The 26159-nt window shown below is 35.9% G+C and overlaps 1 protein-coding gene across 1 annotated transcript in view; it reads right to left on the reverse strand.

Annotated features, from left to right (window-relative positions):
* PJA2 (praja ring finger ubiquitin ligase 2) overlaps positions 1–26159 on the reverse strand; it is a gene marked incomplete at both ends in the record, with an annotated part of 49082 nt that overhangs the window by 6160 nt on the left and 16763 nt on the right. Inside the window, 3 exons of the mRNA XM_084233226.1 lie at positions 9769–9880; positions 14678–14863; positions 21944–22126. Coding sequence (XP_084089352.1) covers positions 9769–9880; positions 14678–14863; positions 21944–22126 — 481 coding nt within the window. The remainder of the gene's footprint in view (positions 1–9768; positions 9881–14677; positions 14864–21943; positions 22127–26159) is intronic.

Consider the following 26159-nt stretch of genomic DNA (forward strand, 5'->3'; position numbering starts at 1 on the left):
AAAAATGGAGAAAACAAAATGACAAGAATTCGTAAATACAGTTAATAATATTGAACACCAAATTTAACTCTGGATATTGCAAAAAGAAAGCTAGTGACCCAATAATTGGATTACTGCCTTTCAGCTCCCAATTCACCTATCATTTCTGCTCTGTATAATCAGATCTGGGCCTTTTAAATACTCTTCTTGTCAGCTAAAATGCTGCTAAGTTTTATCATTAGAGAACACTACAGAGATATCACAGGAGGAAAGGACTTAGCTTCTGGGTTTAGGAGGGTTTACTGGATAGGGCTCTGCAGTGTGCAAGGCTTTCCCATTTGCGGTTTCTACACCACAGATGGCTTTTCCCACACCAGGCTCCTCCAGTATTTAGTGGCTTCTCCAGCATTGAAGCACTTGCAGTTTCTTCAATGTGTGACCAGTTGCAGGGTAAGGTGGCCAACCGCTTCCTTAGCACTCATCTTAGTTGGTTTTGTAGTAGAGTACTTCTAATTATTTATCTCCCTGTGAATGGTTTCTCTAGCATGCCAGAAGGAAGAGTTTGCTAAGTTCTAATGGACAGATTTCCATCCAGATATGCCAGAATAGTAATTAGCACACACACTTTTTTTTTTTTTTTTAAGAGCCAAGGCTATGTCTTCCCCAACAGAGTCTAGATCTCAGCCCTGGAGAGTGGGGAAGCTGAGTATTGTATGTAAGTCTTAATACTTTTCCTTAAACCTGCTCTTCCTATAGTCTTTAGTTTAATTTCCTCTAGCTAATCCCTCAGATTCTAATTTCATGTTATACTTAATAATTCTTTACAAATAATTGTTTCTTGTGACTAAGCCCAGGCTGATACAAATTAGTATCAGGTATGCGCCCATGAAACAAGAATAATGTTTTGGAACTATTCTGGTTGGCCTTCAGGTTTGAGCTCAGGGTTTAGATCCTTCCCAGTAAGAACAGGGTTCGACCAACCAGTGGCATCACAATTAATCAAATGATCAATGTGGTTGACTACAATTAAGTGCCAACTACAGGATGAATCTTGAGAGCCTGGTGGCTACTGCACTTTACTTTTTATTTTATTATTTTTTAAAGATTTATTTATTTTCATTTTATTTGTTTGTTTGTTTATTTATTTATTTATACAAGCACTGGGTACAGTCAGAAGCGCGGGAGGGTGAGAGAATTCACCAGAGCCAGAGTGGGGAGCAGAGCAGGCAGAAGGACCGAGGTATACTGCTGAGGGGAGCAGCGGGCGGCAGGAGAGGTCTGCGCGCCATGTGGGACCCTCCTCCGGTGGCCGGGGAGCAGCTGGGGATTGAACCGGCGCTGCAGAGGCTGTGGGCAGCTTTACAACCCAGCGCTCAACCGCTGCGCCACAGGGAAGGCCCTGCACTTTACTTTTTAGCAGAATTTATGACTATAAAAATTGTGATGTCGGATATATCCTTTTGAGTGTCCTTGTACTTACAAAGAGAAAATAATAAACTTAGGCCCATTACCTCTCAGGGCAAAATAATGAGAACTACAGAACTTCATGATATAAAATATAATTTAACTGAGTGCAAAACCATTAAAACAGTAATTCCCAGTCTTTTTTTTTTTAATTTATTTATTTATGCATACAAGAACTAGGGTACAGGCCAGAGGGGTGTGTGTGGGGTGGGGGGTGGTGAGAGGATTCACCAGAAACAGAGTGGGGAACAGAACAGGCGGATTGACTGAAATACCTTGCTGAGGGGAGCAGCAGGCAGGTCAGGAGAGATCTGCTGTGACATGGTGGTCACCTCTCTGGCAGGGGATGGAATTCTTGCTGCAGTAGCTGCGGATAGCTTCATAGTGCTGTTCTTAACCCCTTGTACCATCAGGGAGGCCCCAATAATTCTCAGTCTTGTAAACTTTCTCAAAAATTTTTATCACTGATTGGTTAAAGAACAGGATTTTGAAACTTTAAATAGGGACATCTGGTTGAATAACCTCATCTCTCATTGCTTCGTTCAGCCAGCGGAAGTAGCACACTCTATGTAAGAGTGTTCCTCCCATGATCATCTCAGCTTAAGTGTATATTTCTTAGAACTTCTCTATCCAATGGTACTGTTACAGAAAACTGTAGCAGCAGTCAAAAATGGCAGAGTGATTGAGAGCACAGGCTCTTTTAGAAAACAGGTTTGGGATAAGGGCAAGGAAAATATGGAATAATAATGGGTTATGGAAGGAAACCAGAGCTATCTACCGTGGCCTTGGAACCAAATACAGAAACAAGGACTAGTAGCTTTTTGCATGTTTATTTGTTTGCTATATGTATGTTTATTTTTATCTGCTGACCATTTCCTTTTTCTACTTTCCATTTTTATTTCATAAAGCACCTACCTTTCTAATTTAACCTTTGTATTAGAGAATATTCAGTGTGGCTGACTGAATTTATGGAGGAATTAATATAACCAGTGATCAGTGTAATGACTCTTGGGACTGTTCATCTGTTCATTTTAGAGGAAGGGTAAAAACGTCTTCATTTGTGAAAGTAGCTGTATCTTATTAGGTAGAAGTAGATATGTTCAAATATGTACGTATATATGGAATCTAGTTCTTAGAGGGATGAATTGTTGCAACTGATAATTATAGTTCCTCACATTCAAATTCATTGTTTTTGTTAGCTCTGTCAAAATGGCTTTGGACCATTTAAATATTTTCCCTATGACTATATCAAATTAAAGAGCTTTTGCACAGCAAAAGAGACAATAACAAAAACAAAGAGAAACCCCACCAACTGGGAGAACATTTTTGCACCCAACACTAATGATAAAGGACTGATCACAAAAATCTGCAAAGAGCTGATGAGTCTCAACAACAACAAAGAAAATAATCCAGTCAAAAAATGGGCAGAAGAGCTTAAAAGAAACTTCTCTGAAGAGGAAATGCAAATGGCCAACAGGCATATGAAAAAATGTTCAACATCACTTGTCATCAGGGAAATGCAAATCAAAACTACCATGAGATACCATCTTACACCAGTGAGAATGGCACATATTAAAAAAACTAGCAACAACAAATGTTGGCGAGGGTGTGGAGAAAAAGGAACTCTTCTGCACTGTTGGTGGGAGTGCAAACTGGTCCAACCACTGTGGAAAGCTGTGTGGAGATTTCTGGACCTACTAAACATAGAGCTTCCATATGACCCAGCAATTCCACTCCTAGGTATTTACCCAAAGGACACAGAAACATCAATTCCAAAGAACACCTGCACCCCTATGTTTATAGCAGCACTGTTTACAATAGCTAAGCTTTGGAAACAACCCAAATGCCCAAAAATAGATGACTGGATCAAGAAGATGTGGTACATATATACCATGGAATATTACTCAGCATTCAAAAAAGATAAACACATGCAATTTGCTGCAACATGGATGGCGCTGGAAGGGATCATGCTCAGCGAAATAAGCCAAAAAGAAAAAGAAAAATACCGGATGGTCTCACTCATAGCAGGAATCTAGAAAACTTAAATAAGGGACCAGGAAAATGAATAACTATAAGAAAGTGAAAATCAAAATCAACAAAAAACTATGAACCAGAGACACTTTTAGGGGGGCGGGGGCGGGAGGGGAGGGATTGGGGTCAGAATGGGGGGCTGCAATTGTATGGGGAATATAACAATAAAATTTATAAAAAAAAAAAATAAATAAATAAATAAATAAATATTTTCCCTATGACAGATATCAGTACATTAAGCTTTGTTCAGGGAGATTGCAGAAAAGACATTGCAGGAGGAAAAGGGCTCTGCTCTGATCCCTGTGCTTGCTTAACAGGTTTCTGTAGCATGAGGCTTTCTCTAGCACCAGACTCCTGCAGTGTACACAGCGTCTCCAGACTCTAGCTCTTCTAATGCACAAAGTGAGCAGCACCCAGTGCCAGCAGCGTCCCTCAGCATCCACCCTGAACAGTTCTGCAGCAGAGTGCTTCCAGTTAGTTATCTAACTATGAATAGCTTCCCTGGACATACCACAGGATGATTTCCAGTATGTAAGTTCTGCTAGTACATTACAGTGCTTTCACTGCTATCCAGTGAGCCACAGCTGTGCCATCTTGATGTAGATGGATCTTAGCCCTGGGGTGGGGTGGGCTTGTTCTTAGTGATCATAGCTCCAGAGGTGGTAACTGCTCTTTGGATGTGCTTTTTCTGTATTTTTTCAGAATTATCTTTATTCCTAAATAAATATTCCTGTTACTCTAATCCCTTTTAAAGTCAGTAATTCTTTACAATTAAACATACCCATTAGGAGATAGGAAATGAAAAGAACAGCCTATTATTTGTTCCTGTTTTTTGCTTACCTATTATCATCATGAATTTCCTCCAATCCCTTATGTACTTTTTTTTTTTTTTTTTTTGGTGGGATCCTCGCCAGCGGCTGGGGAATGAACCCGGGGCTCAACCACTGCGCCACCAGGGGAGGCCCTCCCTTTTGTACTTTTTAAGGTAGACTCTGCAAGAACTCATCTGTGCTACATAAACACAAAGGAGGGATACTTTTTGTAGTAAGCTCCATCTAGGGAGGTTAGTCCAGGCTAACTATGCTTTGACACAATGGAGTCATACCCTGTCTGATGATTATCTGCAAATTCGGAGTGCTAATAAATACCTGGAATTTCCATATATTTAAAAATACTTGCTTTGGCACTGACATACACTTTAAGGTGATCTGAGATCATGTATCAGCAAGAAGAGCAAGAAAAGCCATTTTATAATCACTGCTATGAAAATCCACAAAAATATATAAAGCAATCTGCATCTTTAGGCAATATAATAGATTTTCAAAAGTTAGTCAAAGTGTCAGAAGAAAGTAAATATTTTAAATAGCCCAACTGGAAAACATCTAGATTTAAAGTTGAATAATCCTTGGTCAGCACAAAATTTACTTTTTAAAGAAGAAAATGGACATTTGTTTTAAAATAATAAGGACTTATAAAAATGATTTAATAATGATTTTAAATGATCACTGAATCCAGATGTGTTAGATGATTACTACTTGAGTGCTGATTTGGATGTATCTTTGACTGCAGTCATTCACTGAAAGCTTATCACTGCGACAGGTGTTCTAGTAATTACTTTAACAGGATCTCACCATAATCCACGAGGTATATTTTATTACCCTAATTTGTGGATGAGGATATGACGCTTAAGAGTCTAAGTGAATGGTCCCACATTACACAGCCTAAATACATGCTTTTACGGCTTAAACCCATGCCTTTATGAAGTGCTTGTATAAACACACAGAAATTCTCAAGGGTTCCACAAGCAAAGAGAGTTTAAGGAGACTTAAATTCAATTAAAGTTCTCATGCAATCTTTCTTCAAACTGACCTTTCTAAGAAAGCCAACTGTAGTCAAAGTATCATGTTGGCTTTCTGTTCTCACATTCTTTTTTATACTAACCCATCTACCATTTTATAAGATAAAAGCATACTTCCTACTCATTTGAAGGGGCAATCTGAAATACTGGGATCAAAATGAACTCTAATGACTGAATAACAAATATTTGTGTCTTCTAACACTTCTTTGAAAAAAAAATTAGATTATTTACATTTGTCAAGTTGATGTGATTTTTGGCAAATAACTCAGAAGAACTGAGTGATAAATCCATACTATGATAAACTCTTTGCATATGTGAATTGGTTGTTCATCTTTACATTCATAAAGATGAAAAACTGAAATAAAATGAAGTTCAATTGTATTTCATTTTAGGAATAAATAAAATTCATTCATAAATTAGGAAGGAAAACAACTTCCATATCATTAAGAGATACACTTCCAGTAAAATTTTATATTTATATATATAATTATTAATCAAAATTTTAAGTTTGTTTTAGGATACTACTAATAATTTTAACTCAATCTAAAGCAATTTTTGACATTAAAAATTCTTGAACAATTTTTTTTAACTTTATTTTTTTAAAGATTTATTTTTATACAAGAACCGGGGTACAAGCCAGATGCGCAGGAGGGTGAGAGGATTCACCAGAGCCAGAGCAGGGAACAGAACAGGCAGATTGAAGAAATACACTGCTGAGGGGAGCAGCGGGCAAGACAGAAGAGGTTTGCTGTCCCTCACCGGCCAGCCACGATTGAACCGGCACTGCAGAGGCTGTGGACAGCTTCACAGTGCAGCGCTCAACCGCCTGCGCCACCAGGGGAGGCCCAAAATTCTTGAACAATTTTTATTGCAAACAAATGAGATGATAAAACAATTACTTACATTTATAATATAAATACAGCAATTTCAACATAAACATGAGCAAGGGGATTTTCTTCTTAATTTGGGAATAAAAAGCTTTAATGATATTGCTTCAAAGAGTTAAAGATCTTAAATATTTTGCCCTGCTCTCACTTAAATTTGGGATACAGCTATGAAACAAATATACACTGCCAATATCTTCACCAATGACCACTACCTGAAAAGAATGATCAGCCTAGTATTGGAAAAGTTAACAGACATGAAAATAACCACTGCCAAAAAAAGACAGGGCTACTTGAGGAAAAAAACAAAAATAGTACTATGTTTGTAATTATCTGTCTTTTGTTTGCTTTAATGAACGTTAGTGCTAAATCTAAAGGGAAATATCATAAATTTTTTCGGCTTCATTTTTCTTTTTTTTTTTTTAAGATTTATTTATTTATACAAGAACTGGGGTACAGGCCAGAAGCACGGGAGGGTGAGAGGAATCACCAGAGACAGAGCAGGAGCAGAACAGGCTAGACAGGAGAGATCTGCCACGCCATGTGGATAGCTCCATGGCCAGCCAGGAATCGAACCCGCACTGCAGAGGCTGAGGACAGCTTCACAGTGCTGTGCTCAACCCGCTGTGCCACAGGGGAGGCCCACAGCTTCATTTTTCAAAATGCATACCAGGTAGGGCCTCCCCGGTGGCACAGCAGTTGAGCGCCACACTGCGAAGCTGTCCACAGCCTCTGCAGCGCTGGTTCGATTCCCCACCGGCCAGGGAGAATCCCACATGACTTGGAAGAACTCTCTGCCTCACTCGCTGCTCCCCTCCGCAGTGTCTTGAGTCTGCCTGCCTGTTCTGCTCCCCGCTCTGGTGAATTTTCTCACCCTCCCGCTCTTCTGACCTGTACCCCAGTTCTTGTATAAAATAAGTAAATCTTTAAAAAAAAATACATACTAGGTATACTAAACAAGAAAAATAAAGATTTCAAGAGAATTATAGAAAGAGGGAACTGCATTGATTCTCTAGACGTAAAAAATGTCTCAAAATAAAACAGCACTAAATCTAAGGAAGGCGTTAAGCTACAGGGAAAGGTGACACTTAATGTCATTAATTAGTAGCAGAATGAAAGATGGGCAAGAACAACTGCAAGTGTCAGTGCCACTGGATTCTTTAAGAGCAAAGGCAAACAATTATGGGAACTGTACATTTCCTGGATGTATCATGGCCACTCTTGCCTGTTGTCACCATTCCCTAATCTCCCATGACACATTTTTCTGGCTTTTTTTTCAAGATACCAATAAAATATTACGTTTCCTGTTAGTAACAGGTAACAACAATATAAATTCTCACGACTTCATTTTAAGATCTCTCCATATTGTAAAAGATCATAAACCATTAGTACAATAATGGAAAAACTGGTGACATCAGACCCTACTCTCATAGGTCTATGTATTCCAATATGATCACTCAAGATTTAGTTAACTCAAGAAAGTGAGTGATTGTAATCTTTAATTAAAGTGATTATAATCCTTAATCTTTCTAAATGAATTTCCTGGTGCAAGTTATCATATTTGACCTATTACATGTCTGTCAGAATTTGTTAAGACAAGTTAAATAACCTGGGAAAAGTGCTATGTATAATGTGTCTCATAATATTCTTTCTGACTTTTCTCCTAGTAAAACAGAATTTCTCCTATAGTCACTTTGAGCAAAACATAAAACAAAAGCACAATGATCTTCATGGAAGATTATACATATATAAAAAATGTTACACTGAAGCATAGAAAACAAGTGCAGGGGTATGTATGCCTGTATTTGTTATCTTATTTACCAATTTAAACAACTGTAGTTGCTAATCTCAGGATTTTTTTTTTAGAGATCTATTTTTATACAAGAACCGGGGTACAGGCCAGAGGCGCGGGAGGGTAAGAGGATTCACCAGAGACAGAGCGGGGAACAGAACAGGCAGACTGAAGAAATACACTGCTGAGGTGAGCAGCGGGCGAGACAGGAGAGGTCTGCCACGCCATGTGGGATTCTCGCCGGCCAGCTGGGACTGAACCCATGCTGCAGAGGCTGTGGACGGCTTCAGTGTGGCGCTCAAAAGCCTGCGCCACCAGGGGAGGCCCAAACTCAGAATTTTTTTAGATAAAATGCTTCTGTATGTCCCTGAAGGGGACAGGCGGATTGACTGAAATACCCTGCTGAGGGGAGCAGCGGGCAGGTCAGGAGAGATCTGCTGTGCTGTTCTTAAAATGCTTCTGTATGTCCCTGAAGGGTTCTTTTATTCATTTTTGTTCACTCACCTCTGACTTACTTTACTTTTTTTAAAGATTTATTTATTTATGCATACAAGAACTGGGGTACAGGCCAGAGGTGTGGGGATGGTGAGAGGATTCACCAGAGACAGAGTGGGGAATAGAACAGGCAGAATGACCGACATATACTGCTGAGGGGAGCAGCAGGCAAGTCAGGAGAGGTCTGCTGCACCATGTGGGCCACCTCCTTGGCCAGGCATCAAACTCACGCTGCAGCGGCTAAAGATAGCTTCATAGGTTGCATCTTAACCCCTGCGCCACCGGGGAGGCCCTAACTTATTCACTTTAACTCATTAGGGTTCCTCTACTTTGGAAATAGTGACTTGAAGAAAGACTTTTCATAATGAAATCCACTAGTGTAATGGACATTTTCAATGGAGGAAAAAATGCCTGGGACTTTTAGTCTTAGGCAAATACAATTTTTTTGTTTTAGTGAAATAAGGAAAAGAAGGCAAAGACAAACTCAGACATCAAATACTCCACATTTATTTAAGTGTGTATATGTATGGGGATGAGAGTAAATTTCCTCACTGCATTCAGCAGCAGCACATTATTTAAAAGACATGAGTACTAAAACAGGGAACAGATTTGTAAAATATCCTTGAAGATGTTTAATTTCATTTCATGAATACATCTCTGTGTGCCTATATGTGTATAAAATAATCAGATTCAAATGTGTTTATGATAGATGGAAAGTATAGTTTCTATATGTAACAAAACACTTTCAGTTCTGCAATAAAAACTGGAAAATACTGCAATTTTAAGCAAAGTGGCAGGCTATTAGGTATATATTATACATACCATACTGGCGACATCACTATTCTGCAATTGCTACATAACTTTTCTTTTTTTTTTTTTAATTTTATAGAGGCATGTTTATTTATTTGTTTGTTTTGTTTATACATGCACTGGGTATAGTCAGAAGCGCGGCAGGGTGAGAGAATTCACCAGAGCCAGAGCGGGGAGCAGAGCAGGCAGAAGGACCAAAGTACACTGCTGAGGGGAGCAGCGGGCCGCAGGAGAGGTCTGCGCGCCATGTGGGACCCTCCTCCGGTGGCTGGGGAGCAGCCAGGGATCGAACCGGCGCTGCAGAGGCTGCGGACAGGTTCGCAACCCAGCGCTCAACCGCTGCGCCACCGGGGAGGCCCACTACATAACTTTTCTTAAGCATACTTAAAAAACTTAAAATCTTTAGCTTTTATTATTTGACACCTCAACAATTTACATATGGGCATCAGAAATACCTCCATAGCCTGGGCTAAACGTTCTTCTAGTGCCATGTAGGTGAGGAACTGAGGATCCACATAAGAGATAGCTTCAGCAACTCCCAGTCCATCTGCAAAACCGTCAAACAGGCTGAAAAAAAAGAAAATACACATGATTTGGAAAATTTTTATGGGTGAAGAAATAATCATGTTAGCATACCTATAAGACAGTAGACATACCAGGAGCAGAAAACTTTAAAATATTTTAATATAAATCTTGTGGATTGAAGGTCAGGTACAATGCAAAGGAAAAATTAAGTGATGGGCACAAGGAATTAAAATATCACTACCCCTCCCAGCTGACTGCCACACTTACTGCACAAAGTGTGCAAGAAAATCACCACATTATATTTGTAGTTTTCACTCTGGGGATTGCTAAAGGCTGGAGTACATGTAGTATTACTTTTTCTCTTCTAATTTAATTTCTTTGCTATTTACTTAAGTTTGTAATCTAAATTTAGGTAGGAACATGATAAAAAGAATCATTTTAATTCGATCAGTCAAATATTTTCCTTGCTTATACTATTAATCTGGGCTTAAAAATATTTTATTTTCTCAAGCCTTTCTCATTAATCTCTCTCTGATTTTTCTAAGAATTGGTTTTCTCCATTATTATTCTGTTTAAAAAATATTTAGCTCCTGTTTATTTTCACTTTTTTTTCAAAGGAACTAAAGCCCCTAGAAAAATGTTTAAATCTGTTCCCAATCTCCTTTGCCTACCACTAGAAGTGCACAGACTTCTCCTTTTCCTCTAGACTTGAAAATGCTAAGTATTTCAAAATTTGGAAACCCTCAGTATCTCTTCAGTCCTTTTCTCTCTAAGTTTGATCCCCTGAAAATCACATTCAAGCCTATTGCTGCAATGATATTCTCTCTTTCTCAAGGTAATTCCTGAAGGTCTATCTAATTCTAAACTCCTTCTTGAGTTCACAGACCTTGTTTCTAATTTTCTGCATCAGTGTTTAACATCAAAGAACTCCCATCACCTCAAATTCAAAATCACCAAAGCTAAGTATATTATATTCTGTCTACCTAAAGACAAACATCTCGACTTCCATGTTCCATATGTCTATCATAAGTTGAATAATCAGAAACATCCAATTTCACAAGTCAGTTCAAATTAGTTCCAGTGTCAACCTTGGTTGGTGCCATCATTAAAATTACAAACCTATTACTAAGAGATACAGAGGTATTCTTATGAAGAATATATTATAGTGTAGTAGTATCTAGAAATTAGCAGACATCATAATGTACAAAGGAACATTCTTAGACAAACACCGATTTAGAATTACGTTGAAAACTAAGAATTACTAAATCTAAACTCTAAAAATACTGAAACTTCTTCATCTAGTAGTTGGACAGCCTTCAAAGAGGAAGAGTGCTGAAGTCAATCAGATAGGGATTTAAGTTCACATCTAACTGAATCATGTTTAAACGAGAAAAGTTTATTTAGCTACTAACAGCTAATATTAAAAATCTACCATCATTCACTCGACAATCACCACAGTAATAACTGTTTCACACAAGCATCGGTAATGATACTAAACGTAGGGGATGGCAGTTAGTAGTTTGGGAAGAAACAGGTTATTTACAGTGTCAAAGCATCTTCCACTAGATACTTTTTCATATAAAGGGATACCTTTCATTATAAAATGGCAACTGTACAGTTAAAAAAAATCTGAAAAGGGCCTCCCCTGGTGGCTCAGGCAGTTGAGCGCCGTGCTGTGAAGCTGTCCACAGCCTCTGCAGCGCCGGTTCGATCCGGGCTGGCCGGTGAGGGTCCCACATGGTGCGGCAGACCTCTCCTGTCGTGCCCACTGCTCCCCTCAGCAGTGTATTTCGTCAGTCTGCCTGTTCTGTTCCCTGTTCTGTCTCTGGTGAATCCTCTCACCCTCCCACACCTCTGGCCTGTACCCTGGTTCTTGTATAAATAAATAAATCTTTAAAAAAAAAATCTGAAAGGTAACATCTTAACCAAATGATAAGAATTAACATCATCAGTAATAGGACAATTTGACATTATGTGACATATGATATGTGCTGGGAAGAACAAGGATTCTATGGTCTTCCTGCTAAAAATTTGTAAATTAAATCTAACTTGAGACAGAGACAACCTAAGGGATACTATAAACTTAAATGGCCTATATTTTGAAATAATATTAACATAAGACAAAGGGCTGAGGAAAACATCCAAATTTAAAAAAAAAGATTAAAGAAACATATAATGATGGAACAGAGAAAAATTTCTCTAAAAGCATTAAGTGGGATAAGTATAGATAGCTAAACAAGGTCTGTAAATTAAATAGTACCATGTAAGTGTTAATCTCCTGATTCTGAAAATTTTATTGTTTTATATATATATATATATATATATATATAAAATCCCTGCTTTTAGGGGATTCATTCTAGACTATTTATGGGTAAAGAGGCATCATATTTGCAATTTATTTATAAGTAGGTCACAAAAAAATAAAGAGAATACCACCACCAGTGTGGCTAATGTTTATATTTAGTTAAGGATATATGGAAGTTCTTTGTACTATTTTTGCCACTTTTCAGATTTCAGAATAAAATTATTTCAAAATAGTTTTTAAAAAACTCTAGTTACATCCATACAAAATTATTTCTCATAATCTTATTGTTTATAATTTTAGCTCCAATTTCTTACAGGAAGATAGGTAATTATAAGAGAGTAAATAAATGGTACAACCTGGATTTGTCTAAATCTAAAATCTATGTTTTTTCCAAATCAACTCCTACCACATCAATCTGTGAGATACTCTGAGTATTCTAGGACATTTCTGTGACTACATCAAAATAAACTAACTTTTGTTAGAGGACATTTGCTATTTTCCTTTAAACTAAAACAAATAACCAAAAGGCTTTTTTTCCCCCCTAATGATGAAAATCAAACAAATATCAAGTGTCAAATTCTGATGTAAAGACAAGACTTGCTGCTGGTGTCATGGCTTCCTTTTTTAACTCTCAAATGACATACTATTTTACTTTAATACCAAAATCAAGCCATATTTCCACTTTAGCAATGTTTAGCAACTGCTACATAAATTAATACAATACCACAGAAACAAATAATCAGATGTTGACATATGTAGATAAAATTCAAAACCTTCAAAATCTTGTTTGAAAAAAAATCAATGCTAAAATGCTTTTCACTTTAAAATGCCTTTCTATTTTTATTCCCCATAAATAAAAACACTTACTTTGATGCTTCCCAAGTTTTGGGATAATCAGCAATGTTTCTAAAACCTTAACTCAACAACCATATCCAGATAGATCATCAGTGACAAGCACTTAAAAGAGTTTTCAAATTTAAGTTGAAATTCTATTCACTAAAGACTTTCATTAAGCCTTTAAATTTTTATGTGGTACAACCTTTTTGAGTTACTTAGGACGATCTTGGAAAAAAAATCACATATTTCAGTAATGTTATTTCTATGAATCCTAAAGTAAAACCTGAAGTATAGCAATTCTATTTGGGAGGAAAGAGTTTCTCTTTCAATGGGGAGATAATCAGTTAAATTTTAGTTCATCTACAGACTGGAGCATCTATGTAACTGAGTTGTAAAAAATTCATCATATGAAACTACAAATGCATCCCCACAGAGGTGGGTAGATGATAAATGGATGACTGACATATGCTAGGCACTGTGAGGAATAACTAAGCATATGGAGAGAGAAGACTTCAGAATTAACAAGCAATGCTGCAAAAAAATGTAAAAGGAAGACATGAGAGAGATCAACAAGACTAGGTCTAGGTGAAATCACTGGTTTTCTATAATGTTTGAGAAAACAGAAAATGGCTATCAGAGAACAGGAATGGTTAAGATGGAATTACAAAATGTTTGGATAGTTATGATAAAATCCCACTTCTATTTTCACAAAATGATGAATAAAAATCTGTTCCACGTATATAATTTATTTCCCCTGGGGCGTGAGACCAGGAAACAATAAGGAGAATCTCAAATAGGTGAGTTTTATGTCTTCAACAATTTAGAGAAGCAGAAAGGAGCAGCTATACACAGAAAAGGTAACTGAAATCACAAAGGAGACCTTAAAAAGGTAAGTTCTAGAAACCTGAAGTGTTATGAGTTTTTATCTTTAATTTTCTAAATACTCTGTAATGGACATTTTATTGAAAAAAAACAAGACAAATCATTAATATCTGTGCAGAGATGGAAAAAGAGCTAGTACCAAACTATATTTTTTCTAGAAGAAGTAACAAAAAGGGTCAGTAAGAAAAACTGAACTGCAGAAATAGCTCAATAATTGTAACTATTTTGTAAATACTTACAAAAACTACTGCATACTTGAAAGATGTCTATCTTTACAAACCAAAATAGCTAAATTCTGATTACTACATCATGAGATGAAAATTCTATGATCCAATTAATTTACAAGCTACTTTTATTTGAAGCTCACTGTTTCTGTAAGCACAAAATAAATTTTGTACTATCAACATCTCTGGGAATATACAATTACATACAGAGATGAAAAAGGAAAGACAGCGAAGGAAAACTTTATTCTTATAATTCTGATTCTATCGTATTTATGAATGGTCTTTTTTTTTTAAGGATTATACTAAATGCTATAGGGAATATCGAATTAAATTAAAAAATAGAAAGCTCATACTATTGAGTAAAAATAACTATGATATAAAGTGAACTCTAAGTCCAAGAAGGAAGAGACACTGATAGGAGTTAAGAGAGAAGACCATGTACAAAGTGATGTCTGAAACAAGCTTTGAAAGAAAGGAAGACTGACAGTTGGGAAAATCAGGAAACTTCTTATAGATTCAATTTTCATAATTTAAAAACATGAACAAATTCTACTCAATGAATAATTAAGCATGTAAACATTGTCTACGTACCTCCAGTCCACATCGAGGTCTTCGCTCACACTGGAGTCATCCTCAAGGTTATTGTTACCATCCAACATGAATGCCTCTGGCTGTGCAAATTCATTGGCAGGCTCATTTCCCTCATCACTGCTGCTCTCATTAACTTCATTGTACTGTAACCAAGGAATTTCTCCTTCTTCCAAGGATGTCTGTTCCCTAATACAAACATTTTAAGGGAGGGAAAAAACACGTTAAAATACATCATAAAATTGTTCTTTAAAGCAGATCTTTATTCTCTGAATTTTTTCTTTTTATTTTTTTATTATAAATTTTATTTTTATATTCCCCATACAATTACAACCCCTTATTTTGACCCCAAACCCTCCCTTCCCCACCTCCCAACCCAACCCCCATAGAGTGTCTCTGGTTCATAGTTGTTTGTTGATTTTGATTTTTACTTTCTTATAGTTATTCTTTTTCCTGGTCCCTTATTTAGGTTTTCTAGATTCCTGCTATGAGTGAGACCATCCGGTATTTTTCTTTTTCTTTCTGGCTTATTTCGCTGAGCATGATCCCTTCCAGCGCCATCCATGTTGCTGCAAATTGCATGTGTTTATCTTTTTTGAATGCTGAGTAATATTCCATGGTGTATATATACCACATCTTCTTGATCCAGTCATCTATTTTTGGGCATTTGGGTTGTTTCCAAAGCTTAGCTATTGTAAACAGTGCTGCTATAAACATAGGGGTGCAGGTGCTCTTTGGAATTGATGTTTCTGTGTCCTTTCTGAATTTTTTTGACTTAGCATGATGCTTAAAAAAATTTACTTTATAAAATTATTTTCTAAAGGGAAGCAAGTTGTTCTCTATAATAATAGATCCAACTTACATAAGAATTTATTTGATTTATGAATTGTCCATGTTCTTCTATATCCTCTTTTTGTGGGGAAAAATAAGAAAACCTCACCCTAGACCATTTAATTTTTTTTTGAAGATTTATTATTTTTTTTTTATTTATACAAGAACTGGCCAGATGCGTGGGAGTATGAGAGGATTCACCAGAGACAGAGTGGGGAACAGAACAGACAGACTGACAAAATACACTGCTGAGGGGAGCAACTGGCAAGGCAGGAGGGGTCTGTTCACCATGTGGATTGCTCCAAGGCCGGCGGGGACTGAATCGGCACTGCTGAGGCTGCGGTCAGCTTCACAGAGCTGCACTCAACCACCTGTGCCATCAGGGAGGCCCCTAGACCATTTAAATTTTTAATCACTTCTCTTGTGTAGTTTTCCTTCAAATAAGAGATAAAATTCAGATCCTTCAAACTGACCAAGAAACCCCTCTGTCATACATGTTTTCTCCTTTGTCCACCTCTCCAACTGTGACCACTTAAAAAACTCTTCCCCTTTTACTACACTCATACTACTTTTATATACTTGGAACACACAAAGATCATTTCTACCTCAGAGCCATTTCCTCTATCTAAAATGTTCTTTCACTGGAGTTTTGCAGTTACCCCCTTTCTTAATACTCAAGTCAGAATAAATTTCACCATCTCAGAGAGGCCTGTCTTACATACTCATTTTAGGTCGCTCTTCCATTCACACATCACTGCTCACATTCATTCTAAAATTTACTTATCATTTTCATATCTCAAATAGTCTTCTTCCACTAGATATAAATTCATAGTAACAGGACAAATAAATTTATGGGACAGATAAGTAAGACACTCAGCATTTCAGAACAGTAGGGAAAATACTTAATACCATTGGGCCAACTGGGAGGCTAAATCCTTGTTATTATTTATCCTTAAATAAATTCCAGATGTACTTTTAAAAAATGTGTATGTGCCCAACCGCCACCACCTAACAGTATAAGTTCTAGAAGGATCCTGAAATAAATTTCTACAAAAATTTCATTCTAGGTATCATGCAAAATTTTAAAACAATAGTCTTAACAGATTATAAATCCATGCAAAATTAAAAAAAAAAAAAAACACTCCAGAAAAGTCACAAAACCCAAAATTAGAAGATCAAATGAAGAGATTTTTTTTAAAGATTTATTTATTTTTGCATACTAGAACTGGGGTATAGGCCAAAGGTGTGGGGGTGAGAGGATTCACCAGAGACAGAGTGGGGAACAGAAGAGGCGATGAACTGAAATACACTGCTGAGGGAAGCAGCAGGTGAGACAGGAGAGGTCTGCTGTGCCATGTGGGTTAACTCCCTGGCTGGCTGGGAATCGAACTCATGCTGCAATGGCTGGTGATAGCTTCATATTGCTGAGACTTAACCCCTTGGGTCACACCAAGGAGGCTCCTGGTTCTACTGTTAGATATTTTTCTAAAAACGTATGTGCAAGGATATCTTTTGCAGCATTCCTTACAATACCCAAAACCGTGAAACAATTTAAATGTAAATCAGAGTTGGTTAAATAAATTGTGTAGTGTATTATTATGCAGTTTTCTTTTAATAATGATAAATTTCTATGCACAAATATGGACCAACCTATAAAAAGATTTATAAACAAACCAAATAAAAACAAATACTAAATGTAATAGTTTACACAGTTCTTTTATACTCGCTGGATTAGAGAAGATGTGTACACATATAAGCTTTTATATCTATAAAATTTTTTTAGGAATTCACAAAGGGAAAATGGTTGCTATGGTTTTTAAGTGTAATTTTCAAACTAAATTCATTTTTTAAATCCTGTGTATGAATTCCTATTTTTGAAGTGTTGTGATTAGATCTGTTTATTGAGAGCTTCAACCAGAAGCTTTTAGTGATAAACATCTTTTATTAAGTGTTTCCAAAGTACTAAGTCATAAATCACTAAATTTAATATGTATTCAGTCTTACCAATATTTCAAAACCCTTCCCTTTAATAAATGAAGCACAATGATAAAACAGTTTTAACTGAGTAATGTGATCAATCATTACAGACACATGCTAAAACCTTGAAAGTTTTAATTTTCAACCAAGTAAACATTCTTTACCCAGTTTGCTTGGTAACTGAGTTTTATCTAAACACACACACTTGAAAATTTAGATTGACAATAATTTAAAGATTTTGACATGTATTTTAATGACAGGCTTACACTTTTCTTCTCAGTTTTGGTATTTGGGTTATAATGGCCTTATATAATGACTTATAGAAAGAGTTCTTTCTCTACTCCCTTTAAGATGGAGTGGTATGATCTTTTAAAGTTTGAGAGAATTCAATTTTATTTCTTTTTTTTTTTTTAAGATTTATTTATCTATACAAGAACCGGGGTACAGGCCAGATGTGCGGGAGGGTGAAAGGTTTCACCAGAGACAGAGTGGGGAACAGAACAGGCAGACTGATGAAATACACTGCTGAGGGGAGCAGCGGGCGAGACAGGAGATGTCTGCCGCGCCATGTGGGACCCTCCCCAGCCAGCCGGGATTGAACCAGCGCCGCAGAGGCTGCGGACAGCTTCACAGCGCCGCGCTCAACCGACTGTGCCACCAGGAGAGGTCTGAGAGAATTCAATTTTAAAACCATCTAGTTTATTTTTCTTTCCTACATGTAAAGATTTTAAACCAATATTTACACAGCTGTCATAGTTATAGGGTTATTCAGGTTTTCTATTTCTTGCAAGCCTTTTTTCTTAATATTTTCACAATATCAGTTTCTGACTGCTCTGACATATTCACTGATTTTTGCACTTAGCTTTCCTAATTCTAATTATGACCTTATTTTCTTTATAGTAGCATTCCTTTCTACTTCAAGTTAAATGCACAGTTCCTCCATTTCCAGCATTTCCCCCCCTTTTTTATAATATAAGCACTTATGACAACAAATTTCCTTTCAAGTTCCATTGCATCCCACAAGTTTTGATTAGTGGTATTTTTGTTGCCTTTGAGTTGCAAGCATTTAAAACAGCTAAGTATGGTGTTTATTTAGAAAGATGTACATTTAAAATGCATGGGCATTTTTTAAAATTTATTTTTTTAAAAAAATTTATTTATTTATTTATACAAGCACTGGGATACAGTCAGAGCACAGGAGGGTGAGAGAACTCACCAGGGCCAGAGTGCGGAGGACAACAGGCAGAATGACGAAATACACTGTGAGGGGAGCAGCAGGCGGCAGGAGAGGTCTGTGTACCATGTGGGACCCTTGCCTGTGGCCGGTGATCGAACCAGCGCTGCAGAGGCCACGGGCAGCCTAGCAACCCAGTGCTCACCACTGCGCCACCGGAGAGGCCCTATTTTTGTTTTTTATCTCTAAGTTAATTGCATTGTGGTCCGAGAGTACAGTCTGCAGGATGCTGAGTCTTTAAAATGTATTAATCTGTGCTTTGTAACCTAGCACATGTTTATTTCTTCTGTTCATGTATTTTACAGGATGCAGTATTAATTAAAAAAATCATGCTTAACTGAGTTGTATTACTCTGCTAAAGATAAATGAGTGTTTTTTTTAATGTCCATGAATTATACTGTAATTGAGAAAGGTACATAAAAATATCCCAATGACAGTAAATTTATCAATATACTCTATATAATTTAGTCAAATTTTGTTGTTTAAAACTACTTCATTTTACTGCTAAGTTGAACTTGTTATCATTATGCAGTGACCCTCACTCTCCCAGTGATCTTTTGTTTCTGAGTCTACTTTGGTAATGTTAACAAAAGTGTTACATTTTCTTTTTGTTAATATTTGTCTGTATACATTCTTTTTGTATACTTATGCTATAAGCATGCCTTTAAATAGTAACTTAAAAATTACAGTTGATAAGCTTTGTCTTTTAGATGCAGAGGTTAAGGCAATTTATATTATCACTAGCATTACAGGATTCTATCCTATTATTAATAACTTAAAAATACTCTCAAACCTACTCACTTTTAAAATCTTTACTATCATCCCCTATTCTAACAGTTTAGTCTTGTTCCCCTTTCCCTTTAATTTTACCTTTGTTCTTTTCCAATTCAATTTCCACAAAGCAGCTAGGGAGATCTTTTAAACTGTACTATTCTCCACTTAAAATCTCACTGGTATCTAATAAATCCCAGATGCTATATGTCATGCAGTCTGGTTCCTGCCCACTTCATATCACTTTTTTTCACTCATTTGCTTCAGTCCATCGTCATACATGCCAAGCCATTTTCTTCTTAATAATATTGCTCTTGACTTTTCCTTTAAAGCTTTTCCTCAACGGCTGATTCTCATTTTCATATCTCAGTCCAAATGTCAATTCCCTAAGAGAAGACTATTTTAATGAATGTACGCCCCTTATCAGTTACTTCTACTATAGCAGTATTTATTCTCTTGAATGATCATCACAGTTTATAGTTTGTTATCTTTCTATCTTGCTTATTATGTAACCTCTTCCATCACAATGTAAGTTTCAGGAGGGAATCTTATCTACAACAAATTACATCTGAAATATTTAGTAATACGTGTAAACAACATATTCATGATGGAAAGTGACAGAACACGAAATCAGGCAGAGAGTAAAATGCCAACTCAATCTATCACTGCCAAAAACAGTTATATTTAATAAATCTTTATAGATTTCCTGTTTTATTACCAGATTTTCTTAGAGTATTAATCTCAAGCTAGAAGTTTAAACATTTTGAGAAGTATAAATTCTAATGTTAGTCCAAGATGAGTTTTTTCCTAATAAAATATACTTTGGAAATAGATCCTATGAAAAACTCAAAATTAGACCCAATTAATTATCATGGAAAAAATACAAATTATCAAAGAGATATACTCCCTTACTATAAGACACCAAGCCTTGGTTTCACAAGCAAATACTAACCATCTCTAAAGGAATAAATAAAAAAATTAAAGGAATAAGATTATTTAAAGGAATATAAGCTATTTAAACACCAAAGGAAAGAAAAGAAAAAGAGCATACACATTTTTTTTTTTAATAAAGCAAGTATTAGTTGTTATGGAGTTAAAACATTGGAAACAATTTGTATTTACATGAGTTTCAATATAAAAATCACCTGTAAATTATTAGCAAACAGATCAAACAGCTCATTGAAACAACAATAAGTCATGACTATGTGATCACGCTGAATTTGGATTACTTAGAGAATTACAAGGATAGTTGAATATTAGGAAATCTGTAAGAGAATAACTCCTCCTGAGCATTACGACAAAAATGAAACGCCATTAAGATCATATCCATTGATGCTAAAATGATGAATAAAATTGAACAAACGAGGCTGGGAGGACGAGGGCTGGGCGCTAGCATTTAATGAGTACAGTTTCAGTTTGGGATGATGAAAAAGTTGTAAAGACGGATAATGGTGACAGTGTACTTAATGCCACTGAACTGTACACTTTGAAATGGTAACGAATGTCATGTTATACATCTTTTTCCATAATAAAAAAAGCCATAACTTAAAAAAAAGTGTTAATTTACTATCATTTCATTAATTTTCAACTATCAGTTTCTTACAATAATGTCTAATAATTATTAGAACTGAGATGCAAACAAAATTTAAACACTAGCTATAAAGTGATAAGTTATTTCCTGAGCTGATTAAAAAAAAAAGAAAGGGTGTGTGTGTGTGTATATATATATATATATATATATATATATATATGTCAACCTAAAGGTCACACAGATCGTTTTTAACGTGGTAAATACTAGAAATGTTTTGGTTAACTAGGGCCCACAAATTCCTGTCCACTAATTTATTTTTATAAATAAAATTTTGCTGAAACAGTAATATCCATTCATTTACATATTGTCTATGGCTACTTCTACACTCTAACAAAGGAGAGGCGTAGCTGCAACAGAAGCTAGTACACAAAGCTGAAAATATTCCCATTAAAAATGACAAAGATGTTCAACCATCAAGCAATGATTTCTGGAAATATTATCACGTGCAATTAGACAGGAATATCAAAGCTTCAACTTCTCAAACTAACTACCATCATTTCTGTGAATGAATCACTGATTTTCCTCTTAAGGCCACCACTTCTCCCGGGCCCTTACCTCCACTATTCAGAAGGACAGTTCTAATTCATTCATGCCTTATTGACTTAAAATGGATCTTTTAAATGAATAAATTTTCTTTAATAAAGCAAAGTAGAAATTTATACCGTACCTCAAGAGAAGATATTGAAATTTCTAGTGTTTTCAATTGAAATGTTCTTTATGAAATACCAAAAGCATAACGAAAGTATCAGCACATATAGTACACAGGTTTATAAATCCAATTAATAGCATATTCAACATTTAAAGTGATGTATACCATTCTTGTACAATATACATAAAGAATAATAAATTTTACTGTTAAACTTACCCTTCCTGAAGAGATAATTCTTGGTTTTCTTCAGGACCACTGCTATCACTCTGTAGTTCAGGTTCATTCTCATCTTTTCCTGGCAGAGTCTCCCAGCTTTCATCACTTGAGGACTGATCTTTTTCTGTACCAGAAAATCGATGCGGCAAAGAGGCAGACCATTCTCCATCACTGCATTCTGAACTGCAAATTTAGAGTAAAATAAAACTAGCTGTCATTACATGATCAATTACTGAACATTTGGAGTGTTAACCAGGAATCATGGTATAAAACAGACTGCCTCTCTGTCAAGTGCCAATTCAGTTGTTGAAATATTAACTTTTTTAAATGATGAAAGCATACAGGTGGCCTCCCTGGTGGTTCAAGGGGTTAAGCTGTGCCACTATAAAGCTATCTGCAGCCACTGCAGCACGAGTAGATCCCCAGCCAGGGAGGTGACCCACATGGCACAGCAGACCTCTCCTGACTCGCCCACTGCTCGCCTCAGCAGTGTATTTCAGTCAATCTACCTGTTCTGTTCCCCGCTCTGTCTCTGGTGAATCCTCTCCCCCCACCCCCACCTCTGACCTGTACTCCAATTCTTATATTAATAAATAAATCTGTTTTGATAAATAAATCAATCTTTAAAAAAAAGATGAAAGCATATAGCAAGCTATGGAATGTATCAATTTATTAATTTCTTCACAATATTCCATGGTGCCTACAAATAAGTTCTTCAGGTGTATAAACTCAGGATCTTCATGTTTAGACGTATTGCTAAATGAAAATTTTAATATATCTTGGTAATCATAAATTAAATGTTACCTGGAATAAACAGTAATCTCACCTGATCTGCCTAAGATAACTTTCTAAACACATATTGATATCTAATGACATATCATATATAAATAAATCACTGTTACCATGTTTTTAAAAGCTTAGCTGGTTTTCTCCTTTCTTTTCCAAAAAACTTTAAAAATGAGGGGGTTTCAAATTCATTAATAAAAAAGTATTGACAAATCTTTATTGAAGGGCTTAAGATTGCAAACACAAAATAAATAAATATTTAGGAGAAGAGTCAGATAATGAACCAAAAGGTATTCATGATAAGCAGGGTCAACAAATTAGAAAAATACTTTGGGTTATATTTAATGTTGATTAATATGTTTACATTTAATTACTCTTGGTCTTAAAGAATAGTCATCTCATACTAAAAGTTAAAATATTACTTAATCAACGTAGAAAAAAAGTCTTAAATGTCCCTTCAACCATATCAACCATTCTGGTCAAGAATCCCCTAAAAGATTTCCCTTTGTATAGTGACTTTTAGGAGGTCAACAATGATAGATTTTACTTTATGTTTTTGAAAGGAAAGGATAATTACAGAAAAGTACATTTCCTTTGGATGACATTATATTATTAACATCTAAGCTAGTTAGGAGTTACTCCTCCTAATAGGCAGTTGAATCTCAGAGATCATAATGCTATTAACAAAGAGCACTTGTAGGACTAATCTGAGCTCAGAGATGTTAGAAGTAAAAAAAAAAAAAAAAGAAAAGAAAAAAGAAATCAATTTCTACTTTAAAGTATAGGCAAGGTACAAATAGAGAAGAAATACAATATAGCCCAGGCATAGTGAATACAAGGTATTCCTTTAGGTGGGGATGAGCCCGAGTTGCATATATTCTGTAAACTTTTCTGTGACTCAAAAACAATCTACGATCAAGCAAACTATTTCTAGACTTTATTAGTGTCCAAATCTAACATAGAAAATAGTTTGAAAGTAATTTCTTGAACTAAGTTTCCTTGACTATAAAACTCAAATTCAAAGATAATTACTAACTTCAATTTAGATGTGTATTTAACTGTTAAGGTAAGATTTCCATATTAACTTGTGACTTTAAAAAAAATATTTATGAGAAAACCTCAATTTTTAAACACTTCACTGAGTATGATCTTGTCCTGAAAGATTACACAAGTCTCTGAACTTTCCTAAATTAATGAAATAATTGATGGACTATCTCCTAATTTCAATGTAAAAAGAATGTACGTATTTTTCAATATGATTATGATCAATAGTCAATACATTTTAAGAAAACTGCATCAAGGATTGGGAAACAATAGTGTTTTGCTTTTTTATTTTTAGTCTGTGTGCTTAAAAACAGGGTATTTTGCATATTTACCTTTGATTTCGCCTTTTAATAAGCAAAAACCTAAAATATTTTCTATCTGGGCTTTTAAGGAAAAGACTGTAGACTCCCTGACCTCTATCATTCTTACTCATTATACATAACTCTCCTGTAAGAAAAAATGTATCTCCCTAGGCCAGACAACTATACTAAGCTTCCATATGTGCTAACTGCCCACTGCAATTTTTAGATTTTTCCCTTATAAGAGTTACATAATTTTTTTAAAGATTTATTTATTTATGCATACAAGAACTAGAGTGTAAGCCAGTGGTGCTGGGATGGGGGGGCGGTGAGAGGATTCACCAGAGAGAGTGGGGAGAGAACAGGCGGGTTGACTGAAATACACTGCTGAGAAGAGCAGCAGGTGAGACAGAAGAGGTCTGCTGTGCCATGTGGTTAGCTCCCTGGCAGGGGATGGAATGCAATGTGGGTTAGCTCCCTCACACGAGATGGAACTCATGCTGCAGCGGCTGGCTGGCAATAGCTTGAAAGCGCTGTCTTTAACCTCTGCGCCACCAGGGAGGCCCAAGAGTTCTATTTTTATAACAAAATCCATGTACCACGTATGTCCCTTTATTTTAATCTTCTACCTGCCAATGGCATTACTCTGCTCCAGGCTGCAAACCGTGCATCTCTGACTCTTCACTACTGTCCTATATGTAAGACAACCCCATCTGTCCAGTCTATCTGCATAGTGGCTCATATATCCTAGCTCCCTTTTCTCCACCTCTCCTGAAAAAACGTAGTCAAGTGCTTTTCTCCAAACCTAGAACTATCCATTCATTAACTGGTATCCCTAAATTTAACTTCATTCCCTCAACTCAAAAATGCACTGTGAATATCACTATCATTTCAATTTGTATCAAATAGTATAATTAAAATATTACTCCAAAAACCTTCGACACTTCTTTTTTCCTAAGGTAGTATATTTCACAAATTTAATCTATTTGCCTACACATTCACCATTTTTACTACAGTTACATATTAACCGTAGCCTAAGGTACAGTAGTTGAGAATACTTGCCTGAATTGGAATCCACCACTTACTACCTGTAATAGTATATAACAGCTCATTGAGTTCATGTGAGGAGTAAATGAGTAAATACATATAAAACATTCTAACAGTATCTGGTAAAAATAAGTCAATAACTACTACCAAGTCTTTGTTTTTTAAAAAAATTTTTTTTCACTCAACTACACTTAGTTGTGTCCCGTATTATACTCAAAATCCCAGATTTGATGTATCAGCTATATTTTTTCTAAATCCCATTAAAATGAACATATAATGATGAAAATTAAAAGCATCTGTCTATGAACCACTCAACATATTTCTCCCACTTTGAAAAAATACTGACCTATAGAAAATAACATTAAACTTTGAATGGTATTTATGATTTTCTACAATCTGATCCAGTTACTAGTATATTCTTAAATCCAACTCTTCTTTTACACGAATATCTACTCAAATACTGTCCCTAAAATGTGAACTGTTGCTACAACATTCCTCCCAACATCAAGAATATCTTCACCACCACTTTTACTTTTATTCCCACTCAGGATCAGATAATTCTTTCAAATAATGACCAGAAAAGCATCCAAGGAAACTAGCCTAAAAAGCAAAGTGCCCATAAACTCATGGAAGTTAAGTAGGATGGTGCAATCCCATGTAAATTGAGAGCTTGTAGCGATATTAGCTTGTATGAAGAAATAATCCTCTTTAAACTCAGTTCTGAAATTTACATTAAGTATGGTATGTGACTGAAACATATGCACAATTTCTTATTAATATTTCATCTGAATGATGCTATCTAGGACAAAATGTATCACTAATTTATCACTAACCTCTAAAGTCTAATCTGACTCAGAGGGATAGTCAGAGACTATACTATGACAAAGTTTTTTTTACTATAAAAACAAAATTGAAAACCCTATCACAGGCAATTTTTTTGCTGAATAAACAAAGTAATTTATTTAACCCAGGTGAATATCTTTTTCACCTATTATGGCAGAACCCTACAGTGTAACTGCAAATGGTGTACTCAGACAGAC

Source organism: Talpa europaea (genome assembly GCF_964194135.1).
Source record: "Talpa europaea genome assembly, chromosome: 5".
Taxonomy (NCBI): domain Eukaryota; kingdom Metazoa; phylum Chordata; class Mammalia; order Eulipotyphla; family Talpidae; genus Talpa; species Talpa europaea.